We start from the raw sequence: 19,534 nt of genomic DNA on the forward strand, positions 1-19,534 counted from the left end.
CATGCTAATAAATATACTTACGAAGATTTGGGTTTTGTAAGATTCAATTTATTATTAAGTTTTCTGGCTGAGTGGCGCTGCAGTTGCTCCTGTAGATTGTTCAGAGGAACAGCAGCCATGATCTAAAGAGGAAAAGGGCAACCATTAGTGGAGTTAGGTAATCTGTACCATTCAACATATTTATTGAGGCAGTAAAGGACTGGACTCAGTCACTGTTCCAAACGTGCCCAGAGTAACATGCTTTCATTACTTCTTTTACTTTTCTTTTTCCTTTTTCTGGTCAACAGATTGCTTTACCATTTACATCTGGTGACATTTAAAACATAATTTTTAACTAGCTAAAAATTTACTTGAATAACAAATAGCCTGGTTTCCCCCCTTTCCTCAACAGATGCTAAAATCAACACAATAGATGTTAGAGAAGCAATGATTAGAAAAGGGCTGAAGAAAAAAAGGGGTCTGGCCTAGGCTTGGAGGGTAAAAGGGAAGAGGACAAGAAGGGAGGGGGAGGAATAATCAAAGCAAACTAGCAAGAACACCCAGTGAGTGAATTCTCTGTCCAAAGGTAAAAATCTGGTAAAGATAGAAGAGCATCTGCAGCGAGTGCAAAGGGTGACCAGCAAGACAGCGTGCTGCATAATCAGCTGGCTCCAGCCTAGAACAGTGTGTCACATCCATGTATATCCCTTGTGTAACAAGCGCTGCGCTGCACAGCTCAAACCACCTGGATATCACTGAGCTAAAGAAAGACAGTGGTCATCTATGAAGAGTTTAAAAGGGGGTTATTTCAGATAAGCTATATCCCCCTTTCCCACTCTACCTGGATTTAAACAGCATTTACAGTTAGTGTATATGTGTACAGCTGCACGCATGCATGATGGAGGGGCACCTGCCACACTTGTGGAGGTCAGAGGACAACTTTGTGCAGCTGCTTCTTTCTTTCCACCTTTATGTTGGTTCCAGGGATCGAACGTGGTCCTTGGTTTACAGAGCAAGCACCTTTACCCACTGAACCACTTTACAGGCCCCATTTCTTCCTGACACTAGGTGTGGTGCTTTAATTAAGAATGACTCTCATAGACTCATATATTTGAATGCTTAGTCACCAGGTAGGGGAACTCTTTGATAGGATTAGAAGGATTAGGAGGTGTGGCCTTGTTGAAGGAAGTATATCACTGGGGGTAGGCTTTGAGGTTTCAGAAGCTCCAGCCAGGCCCAGTGTCTCTTCCCCACTTCCTTCCCTCCCTCCCTTTCTCCCTCCTTCCCGTCTGCAGATCCAGATGTAGAACTCTCAGCTACTTCTCCAACACCATGTCTCTCTGCATGCTGCCATGCTCCCTACCATGACGACAATGAACTAAGCCTCTGAAACCTAAGCAAGCCCTAATTCTTTCTTTTTATAAGAGTTGTGGTTATGGTGGCTCTTCGTGCAACAGAACAATGACTAAGATGGAAGTGTTTGTTGTTTCAGGAGGGATAGATAGTTCTATCATGTTACATGTAATAATAACCTGGTTAAATATATAGTGTATTTTGTGATTCTATGTAGAATAGTTATAACATGTTAGATGTAATTATGACCTGATTGTTTTTATTTGGAAATTAAGCATGACATAAGGAGATATGATTGTGTTAAGTTGACAAGTGGTAGACTTATGGTGGCAACTCTTGGTTGTCAACTTGACTACATCTGGGTGGGCATACCTGTGAGTGATTTTTTTTTTTCTTAAACAAAATAGAGGGTCAAACAAACTGGAAAACCATATCCAAGCCAAGCATGGTGGCTCCTACCTGTAATTCCAACTTTTCCCATTGTAACATTTTCTTTTTTTGTTGTTTTGTTTTTTGTTTTTTGAGAAAGGGTTTCTCTGTGTATCTCTGGCTGTCCTGGAAGGCTGGCCTTGAACTCAAAGAGATCCATCTGCCTCTGCCTCCCTAATTGCTGGGATTAAAAGCACACGGCACCACTGCCCAGCTCAGTGCAGCATTTTCATCTTGCTTCCTCTGCATCTGGGTGGTGACTGCAGACTCAGCCTTTCCTCTTCCCAGAATTCTCCTAGTCTGGTAGCCCTGCCTATACTTCCTTCCTATCTACTGATGAACCACCATTTTATTAAACCAATACAAGTGACAAATCTTTACAGGGTACAGGCATTATCCCACAATAGATGATTAAAGGAATCTAATTTGAACTATGTCTTAAATTAATAAGATTTCAGACCAGAAATCGAGGGAGCCTATATTATTTAACAACCAGATCATAATATTCAGAGGTAGTCTTTTTTTTTTTTTAATTTTTGGTGGTACTGACGATTGAATTTAGTTAGGGCTTCAAACACCCTAGGCAAGTGAACTCTCACTAAGGTACATTCTTACCCCTTTAAAAACTTTGACTTGGGGCTGGAGAGATGGCTCAGAAGTTAAGAGCACTGACCTCTTTTCCAGAAGTCCTGAGCTCAATTCCCAGCAACCACATGGTGGCTCACAACCATCTATAGTGAGATCTGGTGCCATCTTCTGGCATGCAAGCATACATGGAAGGAATGTTGTATACATAATAAATAAATTAAAAAAAAATAAAAATGTTGACTTTGAGACAGGGTCGCACTAAGTTTTCCAGATTGACCTTGAAACCAAGATCCTCCTGCCTTAAGCCTCCCCAGTAGTTGGACTACAGGCCTCTGCCACCAGCCAGGGCTCTAAGGAAAATATCTTCTAAAGAGTCCCCACACACACACTTTAACTTTTTTGTTTGTTCTAATTTTGTTGTTTTGAGGCAGGGTCTTTCTATGTAATCCTAGCTGTCTTTAACTCACAGAGATATGCCTACTTCTGCCTCACAGCGCTGGGTTTACAGGCTCCTGGGATTCAAGACCTGTGACATCACATCCCCTTTGCCTTTTTACTATTTGTCTGTTCATTGAGTGTGGGGAGCTCAAAAGATAACTTATAAAAAACATCAGTTCTCTCCTTTCACCACACCAGCTCTGGGAATCAAGTTCAAGTCGTCAGTTTTGGCAGCAGGTGCCTTTATCCACTAAACCATCTCATCAGCCCTATTTATGGAGTTTTAAAGTAGCAGAAAAGGACTTTAACCATTGGTCACTTCAAGGCTTATCTTTAAAACTAGTTATTTAAAATTATGCAAATAATTTAAGCAACAATGATCATAAAAATAAATAAAAAGGGATGGCTCAGTGGTTAAGAGCACTGACCGCTCTTCCAGAGGATCTGGGTTCAATTCCCAGTACTGACATGGCAGCTCACAAATGTCTGTAATTACAGTTCCAGAAAACTCGACACCCATGGCAAAACATCTATACACATAAAAATTAAAAAATAAAAACTAAACTGGGTGGCGGTGGTGCACACCTTTAATCTCAGTACTCAGGAGGCAGAGGCAGGCGAATCTCTGTAAATTCAAGATCAGCCTGGTCTACAAGAGCTACTTCCAGGACAGGCTCCAAAGCTACAGAGAAACCCTGTCTTGAAAAACCAAAATCAATCAATCGACCAATAAAACAGAAGGAACTGATTATCTAAGTTAGCCAAGTATATTAAATATCCTAAAAATACTAAGACGGAGCTAGAAAAGATGGCTCAGTGGGCAAGGGCACTGTCTGCATGAGGACCTAAGTTCAGATCCCAGCACCCATATAAAAAGCCAGGTGTGGCTACATGCCTACAACCAGTGCTGGAGAATGGGGAGAGGCAGGAAAATCACTAGGGCTTGCTGGCCACCAGCCCACCTTCAGGATCAGTGAAAGACCCTGTGGCAAAGGAATAAGGCAGAAAGTGCCATACAGAAAAACATCCAATTTCTTCTGGCTCCCATACATGTGAGCACACACAGGCTCATGCATGTATACATGAGACCATATGCTATACATGCATGCCATATAATACAAAATTATAAACAATAACAAAGGAAGAGTAATAAGAAAAGGGCTACTGCTAGAAAATATATAATTATTAAAACAAAAGAAAGATATTAAAAAAAAAACCTTTAATAAGTATTGCCAGTCAGAGGTGGCATACACCTTTAATCCCAGCACTTGGGAGGCAGAGGCAGATGGATCTCTGGGTTTGAAACCAGCATGGTGTACAGAGTGAGTTCCAGGACAATCAGCTACACAGTGAAACCCTGTCTTGAAAAACAGAACAAAAATGAGCCAAGCATGGTGGCACAACAGCACTCAGAGGCAGAGACAGGCGGATCTCTGTGACTTTAAGGCCAGTCTACAAAGTGAGTTCCAGGACAGATTACACAGACTGTCGTAAAATCAAATCAAGTTGTAAACGATAGATAAATAAATAAACCTCTTTAATAACACAGAGACATGACAGAGAAAAGTTTTTTTGGGGGGTGGAGGATTCCATTTCTTTCAAATAAATGAACAATTTTTAGATTTCTCAAAATTAGGACAACTTCTTTTTCTAGGTCAAACTTTGCTTTTATTCCTTTCGTTGCAACAAGAGCTACTTCAGAATATCAAGAGGTAGACTGCCAAAAAGACTATTCCTTACTCTAGTTCTCTGCTGAAAATACAGCCGAGCTCAGCAAGCCTCACCAGGTGACTTGCCATTGGGGAAAGGTGATCTTCCCTGGGGCAAAAGTGGTAAGCCTCAACATGTGAACAATCATAACTTCATAAAGCTCAACTGGGACCCTAGAAATAAGAGGCTGTCTAGCAAACCAAACATCAAGTAAACAATTTCTGAACAGAAACATTAGACAGGACCTTCATTAATGTCCTATGTCTCTTTAATAGGGCTAGTTTTGATTATCAACTTGATAGAATCTAGAATCATTTGGGAAATGAGCCTGTAGGTGTGTTGTGAGAAAATGGACTCATTACATCACGTGAAACAGGAAGAGACATCCTACTTATGTGTGGGACCTTCCCTAGCTGGGGAGGCCGGGCCGTGAGTGGAGAGCAGCTGAGCAGCCATGAACGCTCATCCATCCCTCTGCTTTCCGACTGTGGATACCACGTGACCAGTTCAAGCTCCTGCTGCCTTGACCTCCCTGACATGATGGACTGTACATTGAACTACAAGTTAAAATAAATCCTTTCTCCCTGGTGGTGCTTTGTCAGGGTATTTTATCATAGCAACAGCAAGGAAACTGGGACAAGACATGTAACACTCTCTCTAACCTAAAGTAGAAAAACAGCTGTCCAAATGTATTCCTGAATTAATTATACTTATCAGAGCTTCAAAGCCCATTTTCCCAAGAATCTTCTCATTTACGGTTGTTTAAAAATATAGATTTCTCATTTTTTTTAAAACCTACCACATGATCATATCATCACATGCTGAAAAAGCCTTTGACAAAATCCAACAATCCTTCATGATAAAAGTATTGGAGAGAACAGAGGTAAGTAAGAAACATACCTAAACATAATAAAGGCAACTTACAGCAAGTCTATAGCCAACATCACATTAAATAGAGAGAAACTCAAATGAATTCCACTAAAATCAGAAACAAGACAAGGCTGTCCACTCTTTCCATATCTATTCAATATAGTACTTGAAATCTTAGCCAGAGCAATAAGAAAACTGAAGGAGATCAAGGGAATACAAATTGGAAAGGAAGAAGTTAAGGTATTGCTATTTGCAGATTAAGATATAGTATATACAAGTGACCCCAAAATTCTATCAGAGAACTCCTGCAGCTAATAAATACCTTCAGCAAAGTGGCTGGATACAAGATTAACTGAAAAAAAAAATTGGGAGCCCTCCTATATACAAATGACAAATGGTCTGAGAAAGAAATCAGGGAAACAACACCCTTCACATAGCCACAAGTAATATAAAATATCTTGGCATTACTCTAACCAAGTAAGTGAAAGACCTGCATGATTAAAAAAAAAAAACCTTCAAGTCTTTGAAGAAGGAAATTAAAAAAGATTATCAGAAGATGGAAAGACCTCTCATACTAATGGATCAGTAGGACTAGCATAGTATGCTGCAGGCGGACCTTCCGCTTCTTCAGCCAATAGTCGCTGAAGTACGAGCCCATTGAGCTGCAGGAGAGCCTTCAAAATTCTAACACAATTCCTTACAGCCCTTGAAAGAATAATACTCAACTTCATATGGGGAAAAAAAAACCCAGGACAGCCTAAACAATCCTGCACAATAAAAGAACTTCCAGAGGAATCACCATCCCTGACATCAAGTTGTCCTGCAGAGCTGTAGTAATAGAAACCACATGGTATTGGCATAAAAACATACACACTAATCAGCAAAATTGAATCGAAGACCCAGACACAAATCTACATACCTATGGCACCTGATTTGACAAAAAAGTCAAAATTATACAACAGGGAAAAAAAGCATCTTCAACAAATAGTGTTGGCCTAATCAGACGCCAGCATGTAAAAGACTGCGAACAGATCCATATCCATCACCATGCACAAAATGCAAGTCAAAGTGGATCAAAGACCTCAGCATAAACCAGACACACTGGACCTGATAGAAGAGAAAGTGGGGAGTAGTCTTGAACTCACTGGAACAGGAGATAGCTTGAATAGAACACCAATAGTGCAGATATTAAGATCAACAATTAATAAATGACACCTCATGAGACTGAAAAGCTTCTGTAAGGCAAAGGGCACCATCATAATTAGGATAAAAGGCAGCCTATAGAATGGGAAAAGATTTTCACCAACTCCACATCTGACATAGCGCTAATATCCAAAATATATAAAGAAAAAAAGAAATTAGATATCAAAAAATTAAATAGTACAATTTTAAAAATGAAGTACAGATCTAAACAGAAAATTATCAACAGAGGAAACTCAAATGGTCAAGAAACACTTAAAGAAACATTCAACATCCTTAGCTATAAGGGAAATGTAAAGCAAAATGATTCTGGGATTCTCTCTTACAGCTGTCAGAATTGCTAAGACCAAAAACACTAATGACAACTTATATTGACGAGGATAGAAAACAAGGGGAAAACTCCTCCATTGCTGGTGGGAATGCAAACTTGTACAGACACTCTGGAAATCAGTATGGTGCTTTCTCAGAAAATTGGGAATCGACCTACTTCAAGATCCACCTATACCACCTCTGGACAAACACCCAAAGGATGCCCGATCCTAACACTTGCTCAACTATGTTCATAGCAGCTGCATTTATAATAGCCAGAGCCTGGAAACAAACTAGATGTCCCTCAACCAAGAATGGATAAAGAAAATGCGGTACATTTAAGTGGAGTACTGCTCAGCTGCTAAAAACAATGACACCAGGAAATATGCAAGCAAATGGAGGGAACTAGAAAATAATCCTCCTGAGTGAGGTGACCCAGACCCAGAAATGAACATGGTGTATACTCACTCACAAGTGGGTAGTAGCTGTAAAGTAAAAGATAATCATGCTACGGTCCACAGACCCAGAGGGGCAAAGGAGGGCTTAAGAGGGACACATGGATCTTCCTGGGAAGGGGGAACAGAATAGATTTTGGGGATGGACTGGGGGTGGTGGCATTGGAAACAGGTAGGGGATCAAGTGTGTGCATGTGGAATACTAGGAGAAATGAATGGAATTGGGGGGCATTTTTGGGGTGAGGTGAAAACCTAGTGCAAAGGAACTCCATGGAATCTACAAGAGTAACCCTAGCAAAGACTCCTAGTGATGGGGAACATGGAACCTGAACTGGTCATCTTCTGTAACTAAGCAAGGCCTCAAGTAGAGGGACTGGGATACCAGCCACATACCTACAGCTTGCCCTACCTGCAGAGTGTTCTGGACCAGAGCCTAGCACAATCCTCATCAAAGAGACCTGAGAGATTCCATCCAGCAGCTGACGAATGATGCAGGGTCCCACAGTCAAACACAGGCAGAGCTCAGGGAGTTCTTATGCTATTCCTAATTGGGGGGGTGGGGGCTGCTGCCTCTTTTGCCTACTTGTGGAACCCTTTTCTGACTACTGGGTTGCCTTAGCCAGCCTTTATGTGATAGTATAATAGTATACGATGCTGTGTTTGGTTAATATCTCTGGGAGGGGAAATAGGGAGGGTGGATCTGGGAGAGAGGGGAGCAACTGGGCAGAGAAGAGGGAGGAAAAACTGTGGAAGAGTAAAAAAAAAAAACAGTAAAAATAGAGTTAAGTAATTCTCAGCCTTTTACAAATAGGTTATGTTTCAATAATGTCTAGTTAACAAAATTAAGCAAAACAATTGATAAGAAATATATAAAGAATCTACATGTTCAAAGGAGAATTCAGGAATTAAAAAGTTTAAAAACTGCCCAAACTATATGTAATCTATATGACCTATGGCTGCTTCTGCATGCACAGGAGAACTGCAGAGACCACCAGCCACGCAAAGCCTAAAATTTCACTATCTGGTAATTTGTAGAAAAGCCTTATGCCCAAGATTATTGCTGGATAAAAAAAAAAAAATCTGAAGTACATCTATCCAATCTTTTATATTTTCTCTGAAAAATTCTGAAGCCATAATCTCAACAGCACTGGGCACCCAGAAAGGTGATGAGAGCAGAGGATGTCTGTCTAATTTGAGAACTGCATCACCAATTTACACTTCGGAGGAAAAGACTGGAGGAAGTCAAGGTGAAGGCCCATGAAGGTTGTGAGCATTCCCACAAACTATGTTCTTTGGGGAAGAAGAAACAAAACAAAACATTAATTAAGTCCCACTTCCCAAGAATCTACAGAAAAAGTAAAGTTACCTGTTTCTAAAGGATTAACTAAGAAAAACACTGAAACCACAAACCTAAGCAACTTTCACTACCTAATTTAAAAAAAAAAAACTTGAAGGTATGAATTTAAAGTCTAACACCAAGTCACTTGGCAAGCACAAAACCCTGTCTGGAAAAATACGCCTTTATTCTAGACCTTAAATAATTCCAAAAACAACTTACAAGGATAGGCACAGCAATAGCCACACAACAAGGCATGGAAATAACTAGTGAACCGAGCCCTGATAATGCTATCAGACCTGAGACAGACAACAAGATATTTGATTTTGAGAAATAAAAGGCACATTTGGCAGTATCTGCAAGACACAAAATGTAAATGGGACAATAAGCACCAGTAGAGGGGGTAGTATGGTGTGTATCTGTAATTCAGAAGAAGCCTGAGATTGGAAGATTGAGAGTTCAAGTCCAGCTCAGGTTGAAGCAAAACCTTATTTCAACAACAACAACAACAACAACAACAACATAGTTATCTTCAATATGAAGAAACTCTACCTGCTCTGACAACAAACATAACTAAAAGTTAAGGATACTAGCCAGGTATTGTGGTGCACGCCTCTAGTCCCAGCACTTGGGAAAAGTGCTGCAAATGTAAGGCCAGCCTGGCCAACAGAACAAGTACCAGCACACCCTCGAGCTACATAGCAAGTCTCTGATGGAAAGCCCCAAATCAGACAGTCTAGGGTTGGGAGGATGACAGGACTTAGGGATAATGACAAGGGCCTAGGGTTACTTTTTGGGCTTATGAAAACCGTCTAACCTTGACCGTGCTAATAAGCGCACACCTTGATGAGTATACTAAAAGTCAACGAACTGTTCACATCAAACAACTGGATTTTATGTGACTATCTCAATAAAGCTGTTACTTAAAAAACAAAGGTGTCCCTGCCAAGAGGCAGGAATATGACCTATGGATTGAGTCTCAGGACAGCCAGGGCTACACAGAAAAACCCTATCTCCAAAAACAAAAACAAAAAAAGTCCCCACACATGTACACAATAAATAAATTAAAATGTATTTTTTTTTGTAACAAGGAGTTATCAAACATGCACAAGGATCCTGGATTAGGAGAAAGAAGAGGAGGAAATGCCAGGCTCAGTGGCACACACCTATAATCTGAACACTCAGCAGCAGAAGCAAGAAGGCCCTCAAAAGATCCAGGTTAGCCAGGGCTATACAGCAAATAAGGCCTTCTTTTTCTGACCTCAGGATCTCAGGAAACACCATTACAGACTCGCCCAGAGTGTGCTTTACCAGTATCCGAGGCCTTCCCCAATCCAATCTAACTAACAACTAAACCAATCGCCACAGGGCGGGAGAGATGGCTTGGCTGGTAGGAGCACTTGTTGCTCTTGCAGAAGACCTGAATTTGGTTCCCAGGACCCACACAGTGGCTCGCAACCCTCTGGAACTCCAGCTCTTAGGCACCAGGCATGCACATGGTGCACATACACACATCCAGGCAAAATACTCATACACATAAAATAAATAAATCTAAAAAATTTATAACCATTACATTTGAGATCTTGATTTCAGTTGTCCTGGACACAACCCAGAAGTGAATTTAATGAAGCATAAGGCCGTTCTCTTCTTACCATTTGAGGAGCTACCATACTGTTTCCCTCCGTGACACCATTTTCACACTGCTACCAACAGTGAGCATAGATTCCAATTTTTAAGCATCCTTAGCAACACGTGCTATTTTCCGGCTTTTTTGTTGTTGTTTTTTTCACATTCTAATGGATGTAAGGTCTTCTTTTATCCTGATTGTTATTTGCGTTTCTCTAACAATTTATGAAAATGAGCATTTTCATGTGTTTACTGGCCGCTGTGTATCTTCTTGAGAAAAATCCTTCGTCCATGTTGTGCTTTGTGTGTGCTTTGTGTGTGTGTGTGTGCTAGAAGCAAGCTCAGGGCCTTTCAAAAGGTACAACCACTAATAAAATTCTCAACTCACCTATGCCCTTTCAAACTGGGTATTTCTAATTTGCTGAGCTATAGTTTTTATATACACGATTTGTTTATACAGTATGAAGATGATTTTAGTGTTAATCTTTTAGCTGGATGCAAAATTAATTAGTGAACATGGTTTGGTAGGGTGTGGACTCAGCACAGGAGATCCTCAGGAATACAGGGCCCATCCCTTGTCCAGGGCACCACAGTTGGGGACATTCCTGATCCCAAAGTCACCAAGGATAAACAACTTCTCAGCTACCATGTCTTCAAATTAACCTGCATTAAACTTGGTAAAGCCTCACTTCTTTGCAATGTGGATCTCTGGTGGCCAGGGAACTTGAACTTGGCTCACACAAGGTCTCAATCACATGTTCCTTATTCTGAAACTTGGTGAGGATGGACATGAAGACCTGACCAATGTGCCCTAAGGCAGCCTGCATACATGTCGGAAGCCTAGATCAGAGACAGAATTAGATCAGACACATGAATACTAACCAGAAAACTGTCCCCAAGGTCCCAGAGGGCAACACATTCAAGGAACAGGCTGCACACACTTCCAAGAAGGGGCAGTAGCTTGGCGACACTGCACACAAGGCTCTCCTCTCATGAGGAAAGGAACATGACCAGCTAAATTGGCAGTACCGAGGGTTAGTTCTTTAAACTTACAGTATAAATCACCAGCAGCCATCTGGTCCTGAGATTTTTTTTGGTGTCTAAGAACATTCCTGATTAATTCAATCTACTTACTAATTCTAGCTCTGTTCAATTTTTCTTTTTTTTCATGATCCAGTACTTATACATTTCTAGAGCGAGCGTGTACATTTGCTCTACATTATCAAGTGTGCTACAGCTTTTCTGTTGTGTCAGAATACCTGAAACTGGGTAGTTTAGAAAGGAAAGGTTGATTTTAGCTTACAGTGACAAAAAGCAGGAAGTCAAAGAGCATGGCTCCAGGGTCTGTCGGTTTCTGGTGGGCCCTTCATGATGGAAAGAGGAGATGGGGCAGACACATTCCCATGACAAAGACACTCATGAACTCTGAGGTCTCTCTTTCCATGATTCAGTATTTCCCAGTAGTCCCCGCCTCTCAACAGTCATACTGAGGAATGGAAGTGCAGACACCTGAGCCCCTTTGAAGGTTTTTTAAAAAGCTTTTCTGCATACAAATATTTTGTCTCCATGTATTTTGTCATGTGCGTGCCTGATGCCCAAAGAGGCCAGAAAAGGGCAGCAGATCCTCTAGAACTGGAGTTGCAGGTTGTTGTGAGCCTTCATGTGAGTGCTGGGAACTGAACCTGGGTCCTGGAGAGGAATCAGTGCTCTTAACCACTGAGTCACTCTCCAGCCCTCAAATCATAGTTGCCAACACACAACTGCTCATAGCTTTTTCATAAAAAGGCATTTTATTTCTTTGAGTCTCATCTTATGTTGGGAACAGAACCCACGGCATTGCCACCGAACTACAACCAACCTTTTTCACTTTCTATCTTGAGACAGGTCTTATTAAGTCATTCAGGCCTCCCTTAAACATACTCTGTAGCCCAGGTTGGCACTGACCTACAATTTTCCTGCATCAGTCTCCTGAGAAGTTGAAGTTATAGGCCTGTTCTACCAGACAAAGATAAAAATCCTTTCACTTCTACAGTCAGTTCTAACAGTCCTTTCATTCCTTAGTTATAGGAATCTCTTTTCTTTCTGTGGGGTTTGAATTAGAATGGCCTCACATTGGCTCATACGTTTGAATCTTAGTCCACAGTTGGTGGAACTGTTTGAGAAGACTTGGGAGGCGTGGCCTTGTTGGAGATGTGTCACTGGGGGGACTCTGAGGTTTCAAACCTATATCATTCCAACTGGTGCTCTCTCTGCCTCCAATTTGCAGGTTAGATGTAAGCTCTCAGCTACTGCTCCAACACCATAACTGCCTGCTTCCCTGCTGCCATGACAATCACATGCTCTCCTGCCCTCAGTGGCCATGAACCTCCACTAAATGCTTTCTTTTATAAGCTGCCTTGGGCGTGATGTTCCGTCACGGCAATAGAAAAGGAACTAAGACACTTTCTTTGTTCATCTAGTTAAGAGACGGTCAATTTAAAAATACCTTTTCAGGGGCCTGTGATGATGGCTCAGTAATTAAAAGCACTTGTCACCAAGTCCATGACCTTAGTTAGATTCTCAGAACCCACGCAGTGGAAACAAAGAACAATTTCCTCAAGCTGTCCTCTGAACTCCACATCTTTTCAAAGAACCAACTCTTGATTTTGTCTATTTCTTTATTGCTTTACTTTCTGTCTTTTTTGGGGGGGGGGGTGAGGCAGGGTTTCTCTGTTTATCTTTGGCTGTCCTGGAACTCGCTTATAGACCAGGCTGGCCTCAAACTCACAGAGTCTGCCTGCTTCTGCCTCCAGAGTGCTGGGATTAAAGGAGTGCACCACCACACCCAGGGTACTTTCTCTATTACACTGGTCTCTGTTGCGGTCTTTATTACTTCTTTCCTTCCTCCAGTTACGGATTTAGGTGCTCAAACTACAGGTGTGGGACACCATACCTGGCTTCATGGTCTTGTACTTTGTTTGCATGAACTTTAGAACCAACATATCTAACACCAGAAAGAAACCTTGCTGATCTCTTTACTGAGACTACATTAAATCTGTGTCAACTTATGAAGATCCAGTGCTCTCAGGGTATTAAGTCATTCTATCCTGGGAAAAGACTTTGCATTTGATTAAGTCAACTTTTGTAAGATTTAGCAGTCTTTAAAGATTTCTCCATTTATGTCTTAAAATTCCTAAACATTTTAATCTTTCTGTTTTTACTATAATGAGACTATCCCCTTCCTTATATAGTCTAACTTATTTGTTAAACAATTGGTTTTGCATGTAAATTGTACACTGTCATCTTACTAAACTCTCTCTCTCCTGTGTGTGCTGTTTTGGAAACAGTCTCACATAGTCCAGATCGGCCCCAAACTCACCACGTAGCAGCTAGCACAGCCTTGAATACAATTCTAATGCAGTCAAATTTGAGTGCTGGGATTATAGACATGTACCATCAGGTCAGGCTAAATTTTTTTAATTTAATTATTTTGATTATTATTTGTGCTCTAGACACTTCTATTATCTGCAGGTAAGGACAGTGATACCTGCCGGGCAGTGGTGGCGCACGCCTTTAATCCCAGCACTCGGGAGGCAGAGGCAGGCGGATCTCTGTGAGTTCGAGACCAGCCTGGTCTACAGAGCTAGTTCCAGGACAGGCTCCAAAGCCACAGAGAAACCCTGTCTCGAAAAACCAAAAAAAAAAAAAAAAAAAAAAAAAAGGACAGTGATACCTTTTCCCCCCAAACTTTGTGCCTCTGAATAATTTCTCTTACCTGATTTTATTATCTTAAGCTGCCAAAGCAATATTGAATACCTGGAATTGGTGAGCAATTGAGATCTGGAGTGCCAGGTGTGATGGCTGATGCCGTAGGCGGCTAAATCAGGAGCACTGCTGTGAGTTTAGGGCCAGCTTTGGCCACACAGTGAGTTCTGGGTAGTCTGGGCTATCACATAAGACCCTGTCTTTTTCGGGAGGGGGGGGGGCGAGAGGAAGGAAGTAGCAAACAGAAAGTGTTCTGAACATTTACAGTAAAAAGCACTCTGATTCCACATAGACAACCCCAGAGCACAGACCAGCTTCTCACTTCTCTTACTGTATGTACATCTGCATCTGAAAGCAAACACTGCAAGCAGCTCAACAGTGAAAACACCCCAGGCTTTAATTCTTATTCACAGATGTAGGTGCACAAATTCCAAATGACAGCAGACAAAACCCAGCTATATATAAAACCAGGGCCATATTCTGTTGTCTCGGGAATACAAGGCTAGTTCATCACTAGAAAATCAACTAAGAGAGCTCATCACAATACTAGATTACAGCTAGTTCCAGGACAGCTAGGGTTACACAGAGAAATCCAATCTCGAAAAAACAAAAACAAACAAAAAAAAACCAGAAAACTTATGATTTACGTACAGTGACATCAATATCCAACAAACTATGTCTATACACATACACATGCTCACGAGAAACAACCAAGTTCTTTAAAAAATTAAAGAACGAATGAGCCACATTCATGACAAAAAGGTACTATTCTCAAGATGCTACTTCTTCCCAAACTGATCTAGACAATAAAATTCCAATCAAAATTCTCACTTTGGCTTTTCTGGAGGAACTCAATAGACGAGTCTGATACTGTGTAAGTGTGTGCACACTGGGATGCAGCCACGTGGCAGGTATGGAGAGGACAATCTTCAGTTATTGGCTCCTAGACTTTCTGCCCTTCTTAAGATGAGGTTTCCCCACCACCGTGCAACCCAGGCTAGTTGGCTGACAGCTTCTAGAGACTCTCCTGCCTCCATCATCACTTCCCATCATTGCACTGGGGTTACAGACACCCACACGTCTGCATCCGATCTCATGGTTGTCAGGCTTACGGAATGACAAGCAAGGATCCTCTGCAAGGGAAACAAGTTCTCGTTACCTCTGGACCACCTCTCCAGCCCCTTTTTTATATTAAAAAAAAAAAGTACTTGTTTAATGAGTATTTTGCCTGCATGCATGTCTGTGTGTCCTTGGGTGACAGAATAGGGCATTAGATCACCTGGAACGAGAGTTACAAATGGTTGTGACCTGCAATGTTGGTGCTGGGAATCAAACCTGGGTACTCTGGAAGAGTAGAAAGTGCTCTAACTACCGAGTTCTTTTTAGCACCAATTTTTATACCTTAAAAATATATTTCATTGGGGCTCAGTGATTAAGAGCTCTTGCTGCTCTTCCAGATTCAATTTTCAGCACCCACATGGCAGCTCACAACTGTAACTCCAAGTCCATGGAATCCAACACTCTCACAGAGACATATATGCAGGCAAAACACCAATGCCCATGAAATAAAAATATTTAAATATATATTGCTAATAAATTGAAATGTTGTTAAGTAATTATACCAGTTGTTTTCATTTTATTGTGATAAGAACACCTGAAATCTACCCTCTGAATTAATTTGTTTCATTTTTGGTTTTGAGACAGGGTGTTACTGTATAGCCCAGGCTGGTTTTGAACTCTTGCTTGCTGTCTCAAATTTCTTTAGGTGAATAATACAATATAGGCAGAGTGCTGTCCTGCAGCTCTCCAGGCATCTTCGTCTTTCACTCCTAAAGCTAATCAAATAGAATTTGCTCATCTCCCTACACATAGCACTACCCTACTGTAAGTGGAGTTACGTTGTATTTGTTCCTCTGTAACTGACAATTCTGCTTACTAGAATGTCTTCGAGGTTCATCTGTATGGTGGGACTGTCATCTTTTTGGTTTTGTTTTTTTCTTTTGAGATAGGGTTTCTCTGTGGTTTTGGAGCCTGTCCTGGAGCTAGCTCTTGTAGACCAGGCTGGCCTCGAACTCACAGAGATCTGCCTGCCTCTGCCTCCCGAGTGCTGGGATTAAAGGCGTGCGCCACCACTGCCTATACTCCCAGTGATCCTACTGCGGAGGCTCTTGAGCACTAGGGTTATAGTTGCGCACCACCATGCCTGGCCCCATGCCTTTCTTTCATCTGTTTCAGACTCTAACTACAAATAGGGGACCCCAATATTATCCACAACTTCTCTCCAACCTGCTGCAAATGAGATTTCCATGATAGGGTGTGTGGGTGTGTCAATGTGTGTGTTATACTCACAAGTGCAAGCGTGTGAGTTTGCGTGTGGAGGCCAGAGCCAATTAGGTGTCTTTCCACTGAACCTGGAGTTTGTCAGTCTGACTAGACTGGCTAGTCAACAAGCTCCTGTCTCATCTTTGTGATGAGATTACAGGTTTGTGCTGCTGGACTGGCTTTTTTATGTGGGTTCTGGGGATCTGAACTTAGGTCATCATGCTTGTGCAGTAGGCACTTTCCCAAAAGAACCACTGCTCTCGACCAGACGCATTTTAGAAACATCAACTGCTAGAGTGTGACTCAGTGGTGGTGAAACACCTGCCTGGTAAGCACCAGCCCTAGGCGCAACTCCTACCATGACACAGAGCAAAAGGAGACAGAAAATTAACAACAAATATTAGCAAAACACATAGAGCTGGTCATGGTGACACACAACTATAATCCCAGCACTCAGGAGTCAGAGACAAGGATAGCCAGATCATGGCCAGCCAGAGTTATATAACAAGACCTTGTCTCAAACCCCAAGAGCTGGTAGCAGAGTTCATTGTTAGAGCCCTTGTATGCTATATAGAATAACACTCAATTAAAAATCTCTGAACCAGCCGGGCAGTGATGGCGCACGCCTTTAATCCTAGCACTTGGGAGGCAGAGGCAGGCGGATCTCTGTGAGTTCGAGGCCAGCCTGGTCTACAAGAGCTAGTTCCAGGACATGCTCCAAAGATACAGAGAACCCTGTCTCGAACCCCCCCCCCAAAAAAAAAGCAATGGGCATTTTTGTGTTTGCTTTGGGATTTGGAGACAGGGTCTCATCATATATTCCGGACTGGTCTCAAATTCACTATGTATCCGAGGTAGAATTAACTCCTGACCCTTCTGCCTCCCCTTCCATGTGTGTGGACACAGGCTTGAGCTGCCACAGGTAGCTTGTTTCTGACATGTAGTCTCCATACAGCTGCTCACTCTCCATTCTCCTGTCTTACTCAAAGCGCTGGAATTATACGGGTGTGAACCACCACTCCTGTGGAAGCTGATCTTAACTCTATACTCAGAGGCTTTTAGACACTAAATTGTACACGTCGGTTCGCAATCCCTTTGAACCCAGTGAGACAGAAAAGACCTATGAAATGGTTCAGTTAGTCTAAGTGCAAACAAGGTTTACTGTGAGACTGTCCCAAACACTAAGGTGGAAAACAACCGAGGAAGATGTATCTGGCCTGCTTACACACACACACACACACACACACACACACACACACACCTGCATGAATATAAACAAGGACACACTCATATCCCCACTCCCCACAAAAGACAAAGGAAACGTACAGAAAACAGACAGACAGCTATATGCCCATCAACCAAGCTTAAGATGTTACATTCTATGCTAGGCTCTCTTAATTTAAGGGTATACATTTCAAAACATACAATTTAAAATATCTGGGTTGGTGACATGAGCCTGTAACCCCAGCACTTGTGAGGTGAGGCTGTAAGATCAGGAGTCTAAGGTCAACCTCAGCTACACAAGTTTGAGGGCCACCCTGGACGACAAGAGCCAAAACAACAACAAAAAAATATTGATTGCCACTCCCTGCCTTGGGAACTAGCATTGAAAGTGATTGGGCAGTGGGGGTGACGCACACCTTTGCCTCCTCCCCCAACATGGGAAGCAGAGGCAGGCAGATCCCCGAGTTTGAGGTCAGCCTGGTCTACAGGGTGAGTTCCAGGACAGCCAGGGCTACACGGAGAAACCCTGTCTCAAAACCTCGTCCCCAACCCCAAAAGTGAATTGACACCTAGAAACTCCATTTCCTCCAAGTAAATTTAAAGCGACCTTCTGACAGAATAGCAGCCAGGCTAACAGACTGTTGATTCAAGCTGGGCGTGGTGTTCAGCTAGTCAGCACTGGGGAAGAAGAGTCTTCCAAGTTCCACTACAGATCCAATGGATTTTCCACTCCCCAGGCTTCTGCCTCTCCGCTGCTCCACCTCGGGACCTCTCAATCAGTCTTTCCTACCCCTGCCCCTTAATGGGGTAGGCACAGGAGGAGCGCTGTGTGGCTGATGGCGCCGGGAGCTGTCAAGTGGGAGGCGGGTTCATCTCAGCCAGCAAGTGACCTATGGATAGGTTGGCAGTGGGACACGCTTCCGAGCTGGGCAGGTCTTACTCAGATTTTCTCTCTGGCATCCAAGCCCACGTGCCCTTTAGGCAAACGAGGCCGGAGCTTTGGATTCTAGCCGTCTAAAACCAGGGCAATTTGTGTGTTGATAAGGGGTCGTTGCAGCCTTAAACGCCGGGGAACAGATGAGACCATTTCTCGCGTGTGACAGACAAAAAGCAAGATCCTGGACCTTAAGGAATGTGTGGACAGCAAGACTCAAGCATCGGCCGCCCGACTGGGCCTTTTCTGGGGCTCTGGGGCTCTTCTCCCGCCAGGGCTACTGGCCACAAGCGAGGAATAGGGGCGGACGACTAGGGGAATGGCCGAGGCCTGGGACTCCGGGCAGGCCCGGGGAGAGCCGGGTACCTGGCAGAGTCGCCGCAGCCCCGAGTTCGCCGAACTCACCTCACTCAGGCTCACGCCGCGCCAAACCTAAATCGCTATCCAAACTCCGCGCGCCGACGAGGCCCTCCGGCGCCCCGCTTCGCTCGCTTCGCGCCGCAAGAAGGAGAGTTCTGATTGGACGAGCCCTGGGGGACTAACCAATACCGTAGCCTCTGGGACTCGGTCCCGCCCCAGTAGCTCCAATCAGAAGCCAGCTGGTGGGTCAGGTGATCATGGCAACCGTACCGAGCTTCCGGCGCTAGTAAGGCTTTGTTTTTGTGGTTTTTTTTTTTTTTCTTCCTAGTGTTGGGAAAGGTTCCTGAAGCCCAGGCTCTGACATGATAGGAATTTTCTGGCGTTTGGAGGCAACCGAGACTTGAAGTGTCTGTGTTCTTGTATCTGATACTCTGCTCTTGTGAGATTTCGGTGGTATTCCGCTGCTGTCACTGGTGGGGAACTGGAGTCGCAAACCCAGATGCTTCCAGGGGGGTTGTACAGTGCCTGAGTGTGAAGCTTCGGTTCTAGCGGATAGTTGCCACTAAGAATGTTGCCCTTGGGGCTGGAGAGCTGGCTCAGCGGTTAAGAGCACTGAATGCTCTTCCAGGACCGGGCTTGAATTCCCATCCCCCACAA

General features: G+C 43.0%; 1 protein-coding gene and 1 pseudogene across 2 annotated transcripts in view; both read right to left on the reverse strand.

The window, feature by feature from the left end:
- Positions 1-19,034, reverse strand: part of Blm (BLM RecQ like helicase) — a 77,859-nt gene extending 58,825 nt beyond the window's left edge. Inside the window, exons 1-2 of one of the 2 annotated variants that reach the window (XR_012908289.1) lie at positions 18,923-19,030; positions 22-122 (exon numbers count right to left, since the gene is read on the reverse strand). Coding sequence is in view for 1 of the 2 variants with exons in the window: in XM_075952653.1 (XP_075808768.1) it covers positions 22-119 (98 nt within the window). In the remaining variant the exon portion in view is untranslated. Of the gene's footprint in view, positions 1-21; positions 123-18,922 lie in introns of both variants that reach the window. The other variant, XM_075952653.1, reaches the window with a different exon arrangement.
- Positions 11,181-11,322, reverse strand: LOC142837989 (small nucleolar RNA SNORA70; annotated as a pseudogene).
- Positions 19,035-19,534: the final 500 nt, after the last annotated feature.

This window comes from Microtus pennsylvanicus, chromosome 18, assembly GCF_037038515.1.
Source record: "Microtus pennsylvanicus isolate mMicPen1 chromosome 18, mMicPen1.hap1, whole genome shotgun sequence".
NCBI classification, from domain to species: Eukaryota; Metazoa; Chordata; class Mammalia; order Rodentia; family Cricetidae; genus Microtus; species Microtus pennsylvanicus.